The sequence below is a fragment of the Canis aureus genome, chromosome 7, assembly GCF_053574225.1.
Source record: "Canis aureus isolate CA01 chromosome 7, VMU_Caureus_v.1.0, whole genome shotgun sequence".
Taxonomy (NCBI): Eukaryota; Metazoa; Chordata; class Mammalia; order Carnivora; family Canidae; genus Canis; species Canis aureus.
In genome coordinates, this window is record NC_135617.1 from 63,817,248 (window position 1) to 63,835,000 (window position 17,753).

General features: G+C 45.2%; 2 protein-coding genes across 10 annotated transcripts in view; one reads left to right on the forward strand and one right to left on the reverse strand.

Moving 5' to 3' along the window:
* The window catches only part of MOCS1 (molybdenum cofactor synthesis 1), a 34,717-nt gene extending 31,890 nt beyond the window's left edge, over nt 1-2,827 (forward strand). For 3 of the 4 annotated variants that reach the window (XM_077904145.1, XM_077904146.1, XM_077904148.1), the window contains one exon: nt 1,286-2,827. In XM_077904145.1, the coding sequence (XP_077760271.1) occupies nt 1,286-2,040 (755 nt within the window). In that variant the 3' untranslated portion in view covers nt 2,041-2,827. The remainder of the gene's footprint in view (nt 1-1,285) is intronic. The other variant, XM_077904149.1, reaches the window with a different exon arrangement.
* A 599-nt stretch (nt 2,828-3,426) lies between these two features.
* DAAM2 (dishevelled associated activator of morphogenesis 2) overlaps nt 3,427-17,753 on the reverse strand; it is a 115,618-nt gene continuing 101,291 nt past the window's right edge. For all 6 annotated transcript variants that reach the window (XM_077904130.1, XM_077904131.1, XM_077904132.1 and 3 more), the window contains 6 exons: nt 10,460-10,628; nt 10,193-10,300; nt 9,203-9,263; nt 7,909-8,040; nt 6,713-6,883; nt 3,427-6,491 (listed from right to left, as the gene is read on the reverse strand). In XM_077904130.1, the coding sequence (XP_077760256.1) occupies nt 6,270-6,491; nt 6,713-6,883; nt 7,909-8,040; nt 9,203-9,263; nt 10,193-10,300; nt 10,460-10,628 (863 nt within the window). In that variant the 3' untranslated portion in view covers nt 3,427-6,269. The remainder of the gene's footprint in view (nt 6,492-6,712; nt 6,884-7,908; nt 8,041-9,202; nt 9,264-10,192; nt 10,301-10,459; nt 10,629-17,753) is intronic.

Genomic DNA, 17,753 nt, shown 5'->3' on the forward strand with positions numbered 1-17,753 from the left:
CATAAAGTCATATGTGTTCTCTGGGGGAACTGGTTGATCCATGAGGAGCTTTAGGGATGCTGCTACTGCTCTGCCAAATGCCCAGACTAGATGAGGGGAGGCCTTGCCCCTTTGGCCACAGCCCGATCTGGGCTTCTGAACTATACCACCAGGCAAGAGAAAGTAGTGAGAAAAACTAGGGAAAGGGATTCTTCTCCAGGGTTTGGAACCAAGTGAGTGAATGCACGGGCCCAGAGGAAGGCAGGCTAGAGTGGGCTGCCTCCCAAACCAGCCTCCCAGAGAAGGGAAGGCAGCTCACCAAAACACTCCACTGGGAAGTCAACTTGACCGTCTCTCTTCTTCCCCTCACTTCCAGCATCATAGTCCTATAGTTGGACTTTGACCCATGCTGACACACCTTGATGGCAAGGAGCTGGGGATGCCTTTGTGGAGGAGGGTTGTACCTCTGACATTGGCAAGATGGGGACCCAAACCTGGGAAGCCAGAAGTTGGGAGGCCTATTTGCTTCATAAGATCTATTACTCCTCTCAAGGACATAGAATAATAAGCTGGTCTGATTTCTATAAAACCAGGGGTTGCCTGGAACAGGACCTGCGACTTTCATGTGCACGTGAATCACTTGGGGCTATTGTCATTTCGGAGTTGGATTTGGGAAGTCTGGGCCATGTTTCTACACTGGACCACCCTTTGAGTACGGCCCTCGGCACCATTTGGATTGGCCTGTCACTCCGTGGGTTCTTCTGATGTCCTTGAGGGGGCCTGAAAGAGCTTGTTGAAATAGATACAATATTTCCCTTACTATCTTCCCTGGACACCAGGTACTTATTATTTACCCTGCATAGAGAATGTAAAGAGGAGTAACTGTGATTGGTAATTCAGTCTGAGACCTCACTGTAGCTTCCAGAAAATGCAGTGACCGAGAGAGGTCATGTGATCAGGCTGCAGCCTCAGACTTTAGGTGATTCTGAAGAGAACTTCAACGACAAGGGAGTTGGTGGGGAGGGGAGCCCAGGAGTGCACCCACTGCCCCCCATGGGCCCAGGAACACTGCTGCACACCGCCTGCCATGGGGGGCTGCAGACCTGTATCCCGGGGCTCTCTGTCTGCATACCTCCTGCTTTCTCTCCTCACTACACTCCTTGCTCCTCACCCCTCTCTTCTCCAGTGTGGAAGCAAGAACTCAGGGTGGGCAGGGAAAGGGTGGGAGAAGAGGTGGGGTGGGGGACGACAAAAAACCCTTCCTTTTTGGACTCCGTTTCTCTTCTCTTTCCTTCTTGCCTTCCAGAGTTACCTTTGATGCTCCAAGATTCCCCACCAGCCATTCCAAGCATTTCCTCCCAGGACCCCTTTCACGTTCAGGGTATAAGACACAGAGTGAGTTTCTCCAACCGGATGTCGACTTGGTGGAAAGGATGCTGGGTCTCCCGGACCCCTCCTCTGGGCCAACGGTGGTCCAACTCCCCTCAGAGACACTGCAGTTCCCACCTAGACTCAGATGCCAACCCAAAGTGCCTTAGTGCAGTGTCCGGGGCTCCTGCCACCCCCTCAGGACCCCTGCCAACCTCGGACCAACTAACCCATGTGGACACAGAAGGACGGGCAGCTATGGTAGATGTGGGTGGGAAGCCAGACACAGAGCGGGTGGCTGTGGCCTCAGCCGTGGTCCTCCTGGGGCCTGTGGCCTTCAAGCTTGTCCAGGAGAACCAGCTAAAGAAGGGGGATGCCCTGGTGGTAGCCCAGCTGGCCGGAGTCCAGGCCGCCAAGCTGACTAGCCAGCTGATCCCTCTGTGCCACCACGTGGCCCTGAGCCATGTCCAGGTACGGCTGGAGCTGGATGGTGCACGCCATGCCGTGGGGATCCGAGCATCTTGCCGGGCTTGGGGCCCTACCGGGGTGGAGATGGAAGCCCTGACCGCGGCTGCCGTGGCCGCCCTCACCCTATACGACATGTGCAAGGCTGTCAGCAGAGACATTGTGTTGGGTGAGATCAAACTCCTTAGCAAGACTGGGGGTCAGCGGGGGGACTTCCATCGAACTTAGAGCTCTTGCCTCTCACTCCCAGCCCAGCCGGGTCAAGATGGGATGTGGTTCCAGCAAGTTCCTGTAACCCCATCACTGTTTATCTCCAAGGTCAGCCCACCCCTTTCCTGCTATATGATCTAGAGTGACCAGCTCAGCCTCCTGTCAGCCTTCCTGGACACCACAGTCATGGAAGGGGGTCCCCATGAGCAGTGCTAGAGAACTGAAAAATCACATTGTCTGAAGTAGTCCCCAGATAACACGTCCGGTTTCAGACAGCCTAGTCCCTAACTTCCACTTCTCATTTTGGGTTTTCTCTTCTCCTTCTTTGGGAGAGAATAAGGGCTCATGAAGCAGAGGGAACCCACTTTGAGGAGGGAAATGCACGGTTTGCATTAAGAATGTTCCACAAATCCTCTAAAGCAGCTTTGCCTTCCTGAGCCTGGAGCTACAACCCCATCCTTTCCTGCCTCTCCACCACCCCTCTGAAGGGGCCAGTTACCCTCTCCTTTTGCCTGAGTCTGTGTCCCATCAAACTTGCAGGGTTTTGGCTTAACAATTGCACTCATCCTGCTGCCAGCTCCTTTTCCTAGGTCCCTTCCTCTTGAACAGGACACACATGAGCAGTAGCCCTGGGGATCCCTGACCCAAGCACACATCCCACCCCTGGCCCTGTGCACTGCTGTTCCACCCGCTGCCCACACCCCTTTATTCTGGAACATATCAGGGAAAGAAGAGAGTTGAAGATTGCCTTCACCCTCACAGCGCACAAAATAAAGCCACGATGCCAACTTTGGAGATGCAAGAATGAGGACTATCTGTGCAGAGTGCACCGAGCTGCTGTGAATTCATGCCCACCACCACCCCTCCCCTCCGGGGGAAGAGGAGCAAGAAGGATGCTAGAAAAGCCAAAGGGGCACATTCTCTGAGTATCCCTCGTCTTCCCTGTGGGAGAAGGTGGGAGTGGAGTGGGAGGCCCCAGAGATGTACCCCCTGTAGTGGGTGTCAGGTGGCGGGCTCATCACTGGTTTTGCTATTAGAGATCAAGGGGGTGCACTTAGAGGTTCCTGGTATGCACATCCCCAAACACTGGACTGGTTGGCTGGGCTCCCTTTGTAGAATAGGCGGCTTTGGGTATATCCCCAGTGGCACCCCCTGCCTGCCTCCCCTCTGCCCTATACCCCCGTATGCTGGCGAATGTTTGACAAGCAGCTCTTGGGAAAAGAAAAAGCCAAATTCTTTGGCTGATTTCAAGCTACCAATACAATGTGAATTGGCTTGCAAAACTTTTGAAAATGTAACAGTTGGTGCTCTCAGAGTTGATATGAACTGGCTCCAACCTCCTACTAGCTGTTGACCACTCCCCAGCACACCTCAAGTCCCCGCATGGGAAGAAGGCAGGCTGGATGGGGATGGTACGGATTTAATATTTTTTAGTATTACAATATATTCTTATAAAAATGGTGCAGGTAAAAAGGATGCTTCAGATTTTGTACATTAGCCCCACTTGTCTGAGACAGCTTGGTGAAAGCAGCCGTGGCATGGAGGCGTCCCTGGTAGAGGCTGGAGGAACAGTCATGGCACCCCAGTTGGTAAAAATGGGATGGGGATGGGGAGAGCCTGGACCAGACCCCTTCCCTCTCCAGCTGGAGAATTTTTTCCTCCTGCTGTCCCAAACATGCCTGACTTCCCTCACCGGGGAGGAGGAGCGGGTGCTGCTGCCGAGAAGGGGACAGGTTGGATTAGGTTAACTGAATTTTACAATGAACACAAAATTAGACAGCTGGAGAAATGTACCTGAAGGGGGCAGGTGGGGGAGAGAAGGACACAGGAAAGACTAAGGAACAAATATAGTAGGTGTAAACATTTAGCATATCAAGATACCAACTCGACCATCTCCACGGGGCACCAGCCCGTCCTGGCTGACTCAGATGTGATGGTGCATGGTCCAAGGCACTGTTGTAGATCTGGCTATTCTACTGGCCAGAGCTAGACAATAATAAATAGAAAAGGAAAAATCTTTCGGGGTGAGAAGCCTGAGCCCTGGAACAAGGTATGTGTCCTCTGTAAACAGTTAAACCAAAGTGTGCTTTTCTGTGGATGCAGGATGTCTTGAACAACTTCTATATTCCTTGTCTCTCCTGGTGTGTATCCAGTCTTCCACGGTGAGTGGGAATGCCACAATTCGGACATGCTGTTGGATAGAAGAGGAGCCCTCCCCCATTCTTTGCCCCTATAGGGTAGGTTGGCCTCAGCCCAGCCAGTTTGGGAGAGGACCTTCAGAGAACCGCCCCCCCCACCCCACCTTCCCATCACCAGCTTCTTGCAGCGGGGGCTGTCGGCCATACAGATGGGTATAACAAAGCCCTCTGCAGCTGCCCTTCCTGGAAGCCTTCATCTTGCATTCACCTGGACTCCAGGATGGCCTCTTCCCATCTAGCCTGGCCAGGCGTGCATTTGCTCACATCCCTCCCCCCTTCAAACCAACACACATGCTGGGCTCACTAACCCTATGTTTCTTGTCCCCCGCCCCCGCAGCTACTCTGGCCCTATCTCAGGAGTCTGATGTAGGGAAAAGATAAGCAGCTGAAGAGTGGGCCTAGCCCACCATTGTGGCCACTGGCATTAACCCTGAGCTGGAGAAATAGGTTGGAAGGTGAGAAACAAAGAGAAGGTTAGGAAGATAGAATGGCAAGGAGCTGGTTGATGGAGGGAGGCTGGACTCCGAGGATGATAGGTCAACTCCAGTGGGAAGAAATGTATTGAAAATAAGAGGCTTGATGGAGTTGACCTCTCCTGCCTTCTTTGAGAAGATAGAAGTTTAGTTTAGACATAGCCATTGTTTCACCCCAACCAAGGACAGCTCAAGATGCACAGGACAGACGGTGGGAGTGGATGGGAGGACCAGAATGGACCCCTTGGAAGGCAGACTGAAGAACTGAATTGAGAGGTGGGTCCCAGCCCCCATCTCTGGTACCCAGCTTTCTGCCCTTGTTTCCTCTAGGCAGTGCACCCCCAGGGAAATTGGGCTTTCTCCTCTGTATTCCGCCTCCCTGGCTTCCCCTGCCTGCTCTGGCTCCCAGTCCGAATGCCTGAGATTGCATGTAAATACAGAGGGCAGCTCTGGCCCTTTGGATCTTCTCTGGAAGCGACACCCAAGGGCCAGCCTCAGCCAGGTCCACATGGTTTGAAGTGGCCTTCTGCAGGCTGGACAGAGTGGGAGGTCTCCGTGGCGTCTGCCCTGAGGCAGACATTAGAGCAAGAGTTTGGGGTCTGATGAACCTAAAACTGTGGACCAGGGAGCCCGTGAGTCTAGCCAGGCCTTCAAGTGCTGCCCTCTAGTGAGGGGCCATCAGAATGCCCAGCCAACACCTGTGCTGTCCCACATCAAGACAGTGAGTGGGTGGGTTGTGCAGAGGAGGGTTTTGTTCCAGGGTCCTCATGCCCGAGGCACAAGGTGTGGTAATGAGTGGGGTCTTTCTTGAACCCCTTCCCTAACCAGATTCATCAAGTACCTGATCATGAACCATAGTCGTGGGAACCCAAAAGTGAGTGTTCTGAGGTTCAGGATTAGTAAATAGGAGGGAGGTGGCAGTAGGGAAGGAAGGGGGAGAGACTTAAGATATACAAGAGAGGGACTAAAGGGCTTGGGATGTAGGAAACAAGCACTGCTACTCTGTGTCCCGATGACCTGGTCTCTGCATCCTCCTCCCAGCACTTTCTCTGAAACCGATCTAGCTAGACTATCTAATGCCTCTTCCTTCTCCATCCAAGAGGAAACTTTGCCCGCAGCTCAGTGTTCCATTAAAGCCTCTTCTGGGGGATGGGGGCCTGCGTTCTCTCACTCGGGCTCTCAGGGGGCCCACCCCACCATGAATTCCCTCCTGCACATGAAATCTGGACAAGGCCCGTGGACCAGTCCAGTCTAGATCTGGAACAGTTGCGTGCCAACACGTACGTGCCCTTGCTGGGGGTGGGGGTGGGGGTGGGGAGGCAGGGCTCCTTCTGCAGGGCCTACCGGGGCCGTCCAAGTCTGCCTCAGAGGGACCCTGGGCGGCCGGGATGCAGAAAGAGTAACGGAACAGGAGACCTGCGGGGACACCTGGTCCTGCCACACATGGCCCTGCCCCCAGGGCCCAGCCCAGGGCTCGTTTAACCCGAGCACCAAATTGTCTAAGGATCACGGCTGCCTCCGCTCAGCCCCTCGGCCCAGCCCCGTCTCCCACCTCCTGCTGTGGCCAGTGCCCAGGTCAATAATTTAGCCTGCTTATGGCCCGTTCCCGGGTGACTTCCAGGGCCTGGCTCCCTGACCGCTTGCGGCTGCGCTTGAGCTTGCATAAGTCCTTGTCAAAAACCTCCCCCGAGCGCAGGGCTGACACCAGGTCATCGAACTCGCCGCCTTCCTCCAGCGTGCTGCCTGCGTGGACCTTCCGCTGCCGCTGCCACCGCTCCCGCTCCCTCTGCTCCTTCAGCTGGAGGAGGAGGAAGAGTGAGAGGCCAGCTGAGGCCAGAGCAGCCACCCACAGCCCAAGTGTCAAATGAACCCTCCAACCGGCCTGTAACTCCAAGGCTGGGCACCTTGATGCCTGTATTCACCACCTGGTCCCACTTTGCTGCTTCCTAAGACAGCCTGTGTCTCCCCACCTCCTACTGCTTTCCCTCAGCAGCACCCCGCTCAGCCCAGCCCTCTCACCATGGCTTCCATGCGCGCCCGCCGTTCCTCCTCCTCCTTCCTCCTCCTCATGGCCTCCAGGTCCTGCCGGGCCTCCGAGAAGGCCTGCAGGAAGGTGTCAAAGATTCCAAAGAACTCATCTGGCTGCATCTTGCTGTCCTGCTCCCCAAAGTGCATCAGGGCCTTGGAGAACTGTGAGGGCAAGAAGGGTTGGTGAGAGTCTCCCCTCAAGCAGGGCGGGCTCGGCCTATGTGGTAGGCTGGGTTACAGTCAGAGTAGAGTCCGGTCCAAGGTTGGGAGGGGGAGACACCTGCTATCATCAGGGCAGGGACAAGGCTAAAGGAGAAGCTTGAGGCTGGTGCCATGGGGAGCTGGGGGATCCCAGCTGGCTGGCAGAGGCTGCCCACAGCCACCAATGGGTCTATTAGGATGTAGGTGTGGGATCGGGAGCTGCAGACCTTGGGAAGTATTTCCTAAGGCCACAAACTCAAAAGGACCCCAGGGATCATATAGTTATTGGGCTAATTTAACTCCCCTGTGCCTCAGTTTCCTCCACTATAACATGGGGACAATAGATCCTACTTCATAGTGTTGTGAGGGTGAAGTGAGTTAATAGATGTAAAGTGTTAGCTATAATTTTATGTGCCAGTCGCTATCCTGACATTTATGGACAGCTACCACCTCTCATTCAGCCCAGAGTGTGCTCCATGCACCAGCATGGGCATCTCAGGCCCCCTCCAGGCCTCCTGAGCGAGGACCCATGTTTTAATAGGACCGCCTACAGATGGGGTCCATGGGGATATTGGTGTTGAGAAGCCAGGAAGAGGCACAGCACCTATGAGCAAAGCTGAGCTCCTGAGTCAAGATTCTAACCCAGCCGTGTCTATCGCAGCCGGGAAACTTCAGGCAAGTTTCTTAACCTCTCTGGATCTCAGTGTACATAGTTGTCCAATGGGGTAATAACCTTTTAACAATCATAAGGTAGGTCCTGAGACAAATAATGTAAAGGACCACACAGTAGCTACACCTGATGAATAGACTAGGATCTTTGCAACAGAGTTGTTGTTGCTTTTCTTACGGGAATGAGAAAATTATTTATCCTCAAAGCTCTGTGATTCTGGGTTTGTCCCTCTGGGGCATCTGGAATAGCAATGGGTGAGGTGCTGTGTGTTATGTAAAAGGGGCTGTGTCAGACTGGGGGCCTGGGCCACACTTACCTTTTCCCTGGCCTCATTCAGCTGGTCTTCCAGCTCTGAGAAGCTGAAGCTGGAGACGGTGATGAAGTCACTCATGACTGGGACAAACTTGTCATTTGGTTCCCGTACCTGCCGCTTCTGGTATTCCAGCTCCTGAGGAGGGAGAGTGATGTGCTGGTTAGATGGGTACCAGCATAAAAGTCAGGAATTCTGGGGGCCATCACTCTTCCCACCCCTCTTGCCTGCCTAGCCTCACAATTCTAAGGGTAGCAAAGATTGTGAGAGTTATCCCTCATACACCACTGCCATCTTTCTTTCTCTAGACCTTTGCTTCCCAGTGTGGTATGGGACCAGCAACAGTATCACCTGGGAAATTTGAAGAAATACAGATTCTCAGGTCCTTCCCCAGGGCTAGGTAATCAGAATCTGCATTTTAATAAAACCCACAGGTGGTGCATATGCAGATTCAAGTGTGGGATGCATTTCTAAATTTTCTAGCTCGTGTGGATCCTGCTGGTCACAGGCCATGCTTTGAGTAGCACTTTAAAAGGGCTATAAATTGGAAATTGGCCCCACCACCATCATAGTGGCAATGAAAAATTATTTCTCATACTTCTCTTCATTCTCTAAGGTCATTTTCCCCTTACCTGCATACCACCCCCATCCCCCAGTAAAGATGGAAAGGGTCTCTAGATCCTAAATGTGGAGGACAAAGGATTGGGACCATTGCCATATGAGACCAGCCCAGCCTAGGGCCAGAGATGAGAATATCTGAGAAGCCATCAGAGCAGGAATGGTGATGACTAGACACACCTGGGCATAGCCCCTGGGCCCACTACTGGTCCAGGAAGAAGAGATATAAGGCAAGAATTTCTGGGGATAGTTGTGCCCAGTGTCCTACACTATGTGCTACCTCCACCTAATTGGCTTCCAAGGGATATAAATAGTCTTTCTACTTGAATCAGACTTAAGCATGTGGCCAATTTATGGTTCATTCTACTCTAGTGCCCAATAGATGTGCTAGACAGTGACCTGGCCAGTCTCAGATATTTCCTCATTGAGAGTCTAAATTGAAGCCCTAAATAATCCAGTCATCCTTTCCTGAGGGCTAGCTCTGTTGCTGCCTAGCACTTGGTAAAATGATGGATCTCCAGACAGTAGACCCTCTCTGATGCATTTCTGTGTCCCAAAGTTCCTCCTGGGATGCTAGAATAACTGCACAGGGTATAGCCTCCAGCAAAGACACAGGCAGCAGGGGCAGCTTTTGCCTCTAACAGCACCCCCTCAAACCCCAAGCAGGCATAGATGTACTCACCACCTCAACTGCTCTGAGGCCTCTCCTGAGGTTGCCCACCTCCTTCTCCAGCTCCGCCAGGCTGTGGGGAGACATACAGGAAGGAAGAATTGCGGAGAGTGGTTCAGGAAGATGGCAGTGCAAAGTACAATGGCCTTGGAGTCAGTGGACCCATGTTCCAGCCCTGCTTTGGTCACTAATGTGTGGACCTGGCAAATCACCTCGCCTCTGTGCTTCTACAAAATAAAAGGGCTAAAACTTAGGTTCTAAAGATCCTTTCAGATCAGAAATGTTATGCTGAATATTAGGTTTCTAACACATGGCCTCTGACTTGAATTATTTTTAATACCACCAGGTAATACTTAAAATTCTTAACATGGTGTCCTGCATGTGCAGGAAGCATTTGTTGCATATTAACCATTTTCCACTGCACTTCTGCTTTTGTTGGAGATGCTTCTATAAGCCTATGGCTGTTCGAGTCTGTGTTCTTGCCTGTGGCAGATATCATTGGTGACACATCCATATCTCCCTGGATCATCCATCGTAGTGAAGAGTCTTGACTTCCAATGATATGACCACTTTCTCTGGGGCCCAGAGCTACCTCTGCCTATACCTATGGCCAGAGTTATGCTCTGCCCAGTGATACTCAGCCAATGACTGACAGAAAATGGGGTATGCTATCCTAGCTCCCTGACCTCTTGAATAAGTCAAATGAGTGTCCTATGCTGTCTCACAGGCTTCCCTGAAGGGATTAAGCTCCAGTTGATCCAGAGGTAACTGGCTTAATACTTGTTAATAGTATTTTTCTCACCCCTGGCTCACTTTGCACTGTTTTCCAGGAGCATCCCTGAAATAAGGATTTGAGAGCAAGTAGTCAGGCTTCATTTGTTTCTCCTAAAAGCAGATCCTGAGACACTGCCCATTCCTAGTCATCCCACAATAGCAATAAAGGAAATCTAGACAAGAGTGTTGTGATCACAGGGAGAAAGAAGCCTTGGAAGTGCCCCTCACTTGACTTTGGCGGCTTCTGGAAGATGCTGTAGCTCTGAGGGCATGTTCAGGATGTCAGGGAAGTGCTTCTCCAGGATCATGATCAGGTAATGGAGCAGAGAGATGTTTCTGTGGATGAAAGGTCAGGGGTAAAGGAATGAGGGCCAGGAGGAAACTAAGGGGAGGGGTCAGGGGGAAAATGTAAGGAGTTTGGGTTGGAAATGGGAGGAGGAGAGGAGAGGCCAGGGTCTAGGGAGATGCAAGATAAAGAAGCAGATAGAGTCCCACCTGTCAATGCTGGACTTGGTGTCTGCAATCTTGTTGAGGCTGGCCACCCGGAACCCATAGGCACCCCCACGCTGCCCTTTGTTCATGAAGTTGCCAATGGCCAGGACGACCTCAAGCATCTGTGTTAAACGCTTGCTGCGGATCAGCTCCCGGGAGGCCAGCAAGATGGCTGGGAGAGGAGGGACAGGTCAGAGCCCTGCAGAGACTAGGCCAGGGCAGCTGGTCCTCTTGAGTTCCAGGATGATGCCACCACAAAGTCTAGTCTCAACAAATTGATCTATTCCATACCCACCAGTGGGAAGCGGGAAAACTTGCCAAAAGCCAATTCAACAACCTATTCTCAGAATGTGCCAATTCTTCTTAACATATTTAAGAATATCTTTTTTTTGTATATATTCAAAGATTATTATTATAGTCTTTCTAAGGATATACACAAGAATATAATACTTTTACTATTTTAAGCTTAAAATTTTTAATTTCAGCATTTTACATGTACCTCTTTTGCAATGATGTTTTATTTATTTTTGGGGGGGAGAAAAAAATCCCTGTCACTTAAATTATAATATGTCACCAGTATTTCTATATTTTTGTTCTATAATATAATGGTATACCTTGCAGTTGGTGGTATCTTTAATAGTTTACTTGACATTGTTTAATGTAATTTAAATTTTTTCCCAACTTTTAGGCATTTTAATAATTTCTCTCCAATGCCTTAAATAATACATTTGCTAGAAATACAAACTAAGGTTAACAGTAACCAAAACTTCAATATTTCATTCCAATGTGGATGCTCTGGCCCATCTTCAGCTATTATGCACTTAGGGCAGATGCATAAAATTGGGATACAAATCCTACATTGAAATTTTGGCTACAAGTTATGGAATATGTGTTTTGATTATTAAGTGTGGTGATAGGAGCACCAAACCATCCCATGATTTTCAGCTTACGCCAAACTGAACATTCCTTAAGATGCTGCTCTGGAGATAAAATGAGAACCATCTGACTAAAAGTTTGCAGAAATCTTCAAAAGCACTTACAAGTAAGTGATTGAAAAAGAAAAAGAAATAAAAAAGAAGGCTATAATGTAGAGATGTAGAGATCCCCAGGACCTCCCAGCTTGTACCCACTTCAGCCTCAGTTATCCTTCTAGGACACTCTCTGTGCACAGAGCCCCAGGGCCACCCTGGAATGCAGCCACTTCAGTTCCAGCCATCCCACCAGGGCAACCCCAGAACAGAGTACCCTCAGATCCTCAGCCCACACCAGCCACAGCAATAGCTAGCCAAAGACACATGTAGCCTAAACAGGGGATGACCATACACAAGACCAGTCCTTCACGTTTTAGAGAAAAACTATTCATAGAAATAAAGACTGAAAGTCAAGAAAAATGGGGAGACAGAGGACTACGCTCCAAACAAAACAAAGCATCAGAAAAAGAATGAAATGAAATGGAGATAAGCAGTATGCCTGATAAAGGGTTTAAGATAATAATCATAAAGATACTTACTGGACTTGAGAGAAGAGTAGAAGAACTCAGTAAGAACTTTAACAAAGAGAAAATACACAAAAATTTCAGAGTTAGCATAACTGAAATGAAAAATACATTAGAGGGAATCAACAGATTAGCAGATGAAGAAAAATAGATCAGCAATCTAGAAGATGGGGTAATGGAAAACAAGCTGAAGAGAAAAAAAAAAAAGTTTTTAAATGAGGACAGATTAAGGGATCTCTTGGACAAGTGAACAAACATTCACATGATAGGGGTCCCAGGAAAAGAAAAAAAAGGGGCAACTTACTTGAAGAAATAATAGCTGAAATTTCCCTAACCTGGGGAAGGAAACAGACATCCAGGTTCAGGAAACAGAGTTCCAAGTAAGATGAACCCAAGCAGGCCTACACCATGACACACAGTAACTAGAATGTCAAAGATTAAAGATAGAGAATTTTAAAAGCAGCAAGAAAGAAGGAAAGATACATACAAAGGAAACCCCTCTAAGACTGTCAGTTGATTTTTCAGCAACAACTTTGCAGGTTAGAGGGGAGTAGCAGGATATATTCAAAGTGCTGAAAGGGAAAAATCTACAACCAAGAATACTTTACATAGCAAAATTATCATTCAGGATTGAAGAAAAGAAAAAAGAGTTTCCTAGGAAAACAAAAGGTAAGATATTCATCACCACTAATCCAACCTTACAAGAAATGTTAAAGGGACTTCTTTAAGTGGAAAAGAAAAGGCCATAACTGGAAGTAAAAAAAAAAAAAAAATATATATATATATATATATATATATATATATATATATATAATTTATATATATAAATTTCATATATATATGTAAAATATGACACCATATCCATAAAATGTGGAAGGGGGAGTAGAAAAAATTCTTTTAGAATATGTTCAAACTTAAGTGACCATCAACTTCATATAGACTGCTATATACTTAGGATATTATATATGAACCTCATGGTAACCACAAACCCAAAACCTGTAATAGATACACAAAAATAAAGCCAAGATTAACACTAAAATGTCACTAATCACAAGGAAAGAGAACAAGAAAAGATGAAAGGAACAGCGAAGAACTATAAAAACAACCAGAAAACATAACGAAATGGCCAAAAGTATATAACTATTGATAATTACTTTAAATACAAATGGTCTAAACGCTCCAATAAAAAGACATAGAGTGGCATGATGGATTAAAAAAAACTCACCTATATACTGCCTATAAGAAATTCACTACAGACATAAAGACACAGATTAAAAGTGAAAGGATAGAAAAAAGATATTCCATGAAGTGGAAGAAAAAGGAAAAAAAAAGCCAGGGTAGCAATACTTAAAATTACTTTAAAACTAAGGCTGCAATAAAAGACAAAGAAGGGTATTACATAATGATAAAGGGATCAATCCATCCAACAAGAGGTATAACAACTGTAAATATCTATGCACACAATATTGGAGCACCTAAATACATAAAGCAACTATTAACAGACATAAAGGGAGAAATTGACAATAATACACTTACATTCCACTTACATCAATGGATAGATAATCCAGGCAGAAAATCAATAAGGGAACAGAGTTGTTCAATGACACATAAAACCAGATGGACTTAACAGATATACACAGATCATTCAATCCCTAGACAGCAGAACACACTTTACAAGTGCACATAGAACATTCCTCCAGGATAGATCACATGTTGGGCCACAAAACAGTCTTATTAAATTCAAGAAGACTGAAACCATATCATCTTTTCTGAACACATTGCAAGAAAAAAAAAACTAGAGAAAACAAACACATAGAAGCTAATAACATGTACTAAACAACCAATGGATCAATCAGAAATGAGAGGAAATTAAAAAAAAATACATGGAGACAAGTGAAAATGAAAATTATCCAAAATCTTTGAGACTTAGCAAAAGTTCAAAAAGGGAAATTTTTAGCAATACAAGTCTACCTCAAGAAATAAAAAAGAAATCTCAATCTAACCATATACCTAAAAGTACTAGAAAAAAAAGTGATTAGAAGGAAGGAAGTAAAAGAGCAGAAATAGATGAAATAGAGCCTTAAAAATGGAAAAGATCAATGAAACCAAGAGCTGGTTCTTTGAAAAGGCAGGCAAAAGTGACAAGCCTTTAGTCATACTCCTCAAAAAAAAAAAAAAAAAAAAAAGACACAAATGAATAAAATCAGAAATGAAAGAAGTGATAACTAACACCACAGACATAGCAGGGATTATGAGACTACTATGAAAAGTTATATGCCAACAAATTGGACAACCTAAAAGAAATGGATAAATCCCTAGGAACATATAATTTTCCAAAATTGAATCAGAATATCTATTCTCAAATTCTTTCAAAAAATAGAAGAGGGAGGAAATTTTCCAAATATATTCTATAAAGACAGCATTATCCTGATACCAAAAGCAGACAAAGACACTACCAAAACAAAACAACCCACAAAAAAACCCAAAACCAAACAAAACCAAACGAAATCCACAAAAAAACAAAACCCTGCAGGCCAATATACTTGATGAACATAGATGCATAAATTCTCAACAAAATACTAGCAAACTGCATCAACAATACATTAAAAAAAAATCATTCATGAGCAAGTATGTTTCATTCCAGGGATGCAGGGATGGTTCAATCTTTATAAATCAACATTATACATGACATCAACAAGAGAAAGGATAAAGACCATATGTTCATTTCAGTAGATGCAGAAAAGGCATTTGACAAAATTCAACATCTGTTCATGATAAAAACTCTCAACAAAGTAGGTTTAGAGGGAGCATGCCTCAACATAATAAAGATCATATATGAAAAACACATAACTATTATCATACTCAATAGTAGGAAACAAAGCTTTTCCCTTAAGATCAGGAATGAGACAAGGATGCCCACTCTCATTAACTCTATTTAACATAGTAGTGGGAGTCCTACTCACAGCAATCAGACAAGAAATAAGAGATATCTAAATTGGGGGCACTTGGGTGGCTCAGTGAGCATCTGCCTTTGGGTCAGGTCATGATCCTTGGGTCCTGGGATCGAGTCCCACATCAGGGTTCCCATGGGGAGCCAGCTTCTCCCTCTGTCTATGTCTCTGCCTCTCTCTGCGGGTCTCTTGTGAATAAATAAATAAATAATTTTTTTTAAAAAGATAGCCAAATTGATAAGGAAGAAGTTAAACTATCACTACTTGCAGATGACATGATATTATACATAGAAAACTGTAAAGACTCCGTTAAAAATATATTGGAATAAATGAATTCAGTAAAATAGGATACAAAATGAATACACAGAAATTGATTGCATTTCTATACACTAGTAATTAAGCAGAAAGAGAAAGACAAAGGGGGCAAGAATTTACAATGGGGAAAAGACCATAAGGAGTGCTGGTGAAACTGGACCACTTCCTTAAACCATACACAAAAGTAAACTCAAAATGGATTAAAGACCTAAATGGGAGACCTGAAATCATAAAACTCCTAGAAGACAACATGGGCAATAAACTCTTTGACACTGATCTTAGAAACATTTTCCTGGATATATCTTCTTAGGGAAGGGGAACAAAAGCAAAAATAAACTGTTGGGACTACATCAAAATAAAAACTTTTTGCACAGCAAAAGGAACCATCAACAGAACAACAAGGCAACCTATTGAATGGGAGAAGATATTTGCAAACAGTATACCTGATAAGGTTTTAGTATGCAAAATATATTTAAAAACTTATATAACACCAAAAAATCCAATTTAAAAATGGGCAGAAGACCTGAATAGACATTTCTCCAAAGATGACATACAGATGGTTAACAGACACCCCAAAAAATGCTCAACATCACTGATCATCAGGAAATTGCAAATCAAAACCACAATGAGATATTAACCTATACTATCAGAATGGCTAAAATTAAAAAGACAAGAAATAATAAGTATTATAGAGGATGTGGAGAAAAAGGAACTCTTGTGCACTGTTGGTGGGAATGTAAATTGGTGTAGCCACTAGGAAAACAGTATGGAAGTTCCTCAAAAATTAAAAATAGAAATACTGCATGATCCAATAATTCCACTTCTGGGTCTTTACCCAAAGAAAATACAAACACTAATTCAAAAAGATATCTGCACCCCTATGTTTACTGCAGCATTTTCACAATAGCCAAGAAATGGAAGCAACCAATGTATCCACTAATAGATGAATGGATAAAGAAAATATGGTTGTGTAATTTGTATTTGTAATTTGTAATTATTGTATACACAATAAATTGTGTATTTTGGTATAGTCCTAATAGTATATTTCTGCTTTTGTTCCCCTTACCAAAGGAGATGTATCTAGGAAAATGTTTCTTAAAGCTGATGTTAAAGACCTTACTGCCTATGTTTTCTTCTAGGACTTTTATGGTTTCAGGTCTCACATTTAGTTCTTTTTTTTAAAGATTTTATTTATTTCCCCATGAGACATACACACACACACACACACACACAGAGAGAGAGAGAGAGAGAGAGAGAGAGAGAGAGGCAGAGACACAGGCAGAGGGAGAAGCAGGATCCATGCAGCGAGCCTGATGTGGGACTTGATCCCAACCCCAGGATCACGCCCTGGGCTGAAGGTGACGCTAAACTGCTGAGCCACCCGGGCTGCCCTCACATTTAGTTCTTTAATCCATTTCAAGTTTATTTTTGTGTATGGTGTAAGAAAATCATCCAGTTCTGCTCTTTTGCATGTTGCTGTTCAGGCTTCCCAGCACTATTTATTGAAAAGACTTTTTCTCATTGCATATTCTTGCCATCCTTGTTGTAGATTAATTGACCATATAATTAGGGTTTTATTTATGGGGTCTCTATTGTGTTCCATTGATCTATGTGTCTATTTATGTGCTAGTACCATCCAAACAAAGAAAAAAGACCAAAGAAATCACTCTTAAATATAAAGAACAAATTGGTGGTTACCAGAGGGGAGGTGGGTGGGGGGTAGGTGAAATAGATGAAGGTAATTAAGAGTGGACTTATTGTTAAGAGCAGTGAGTAATGCATAGAATTGTTGAATCCCGTCTTCTGCATACCTAACACTGAACAGAACACTGTACGTTAATTTTACTGGAATTAAAGCCATTGCCTTAAATATATACAATTGTGAATCTCAGGTACATACACTTGTACACCTTAAATATGTAGAATTTTTATTTGTCAATCATAGTTCAATAAAGCCAGGGGAAATTTTCCAGTACACCAATAAAGAAGATGCACACAATGGAATATTACTCAGCCATAAAAATGAATAAGATCTTACCATTTGTGACAGCATGGATGGATCTAGAGGGTATAATGCTAAGTGAAATAAGTCAGAGACTGACAAACACTGTATGACTTTACTTATATGTGGAATCTAAAAAACAAAACGAACAAACAAAAACCAGACACAGACTCATAAATACAGAGAATAAACTAAATGGTTGCCAGAAGGGAGAAAGGTGAGGGGATGGGCAAAATGAGTGAAGGGAAAAGGTAGATACAGGCTTCCAGTAATAGAATAAATAAATCATGGAGATAAAATGTACAGCATGGGGAATATAGTCAATGGTGTAATGGCATTATATAGTGTAGCTACACCTATGGTAGACATAGCATAACATACAATCTCTATATTGTACATCTGAAACTGATGTAACATTGTGTGTCAACTATACTTTATACACATTATGAAATGGGCAATAAAATTGTAACTTTAAATTTTAAAAAGAAACTATAAAAGTTTTGTCAGTAGCTGCTACCATTGAACATGTGCATA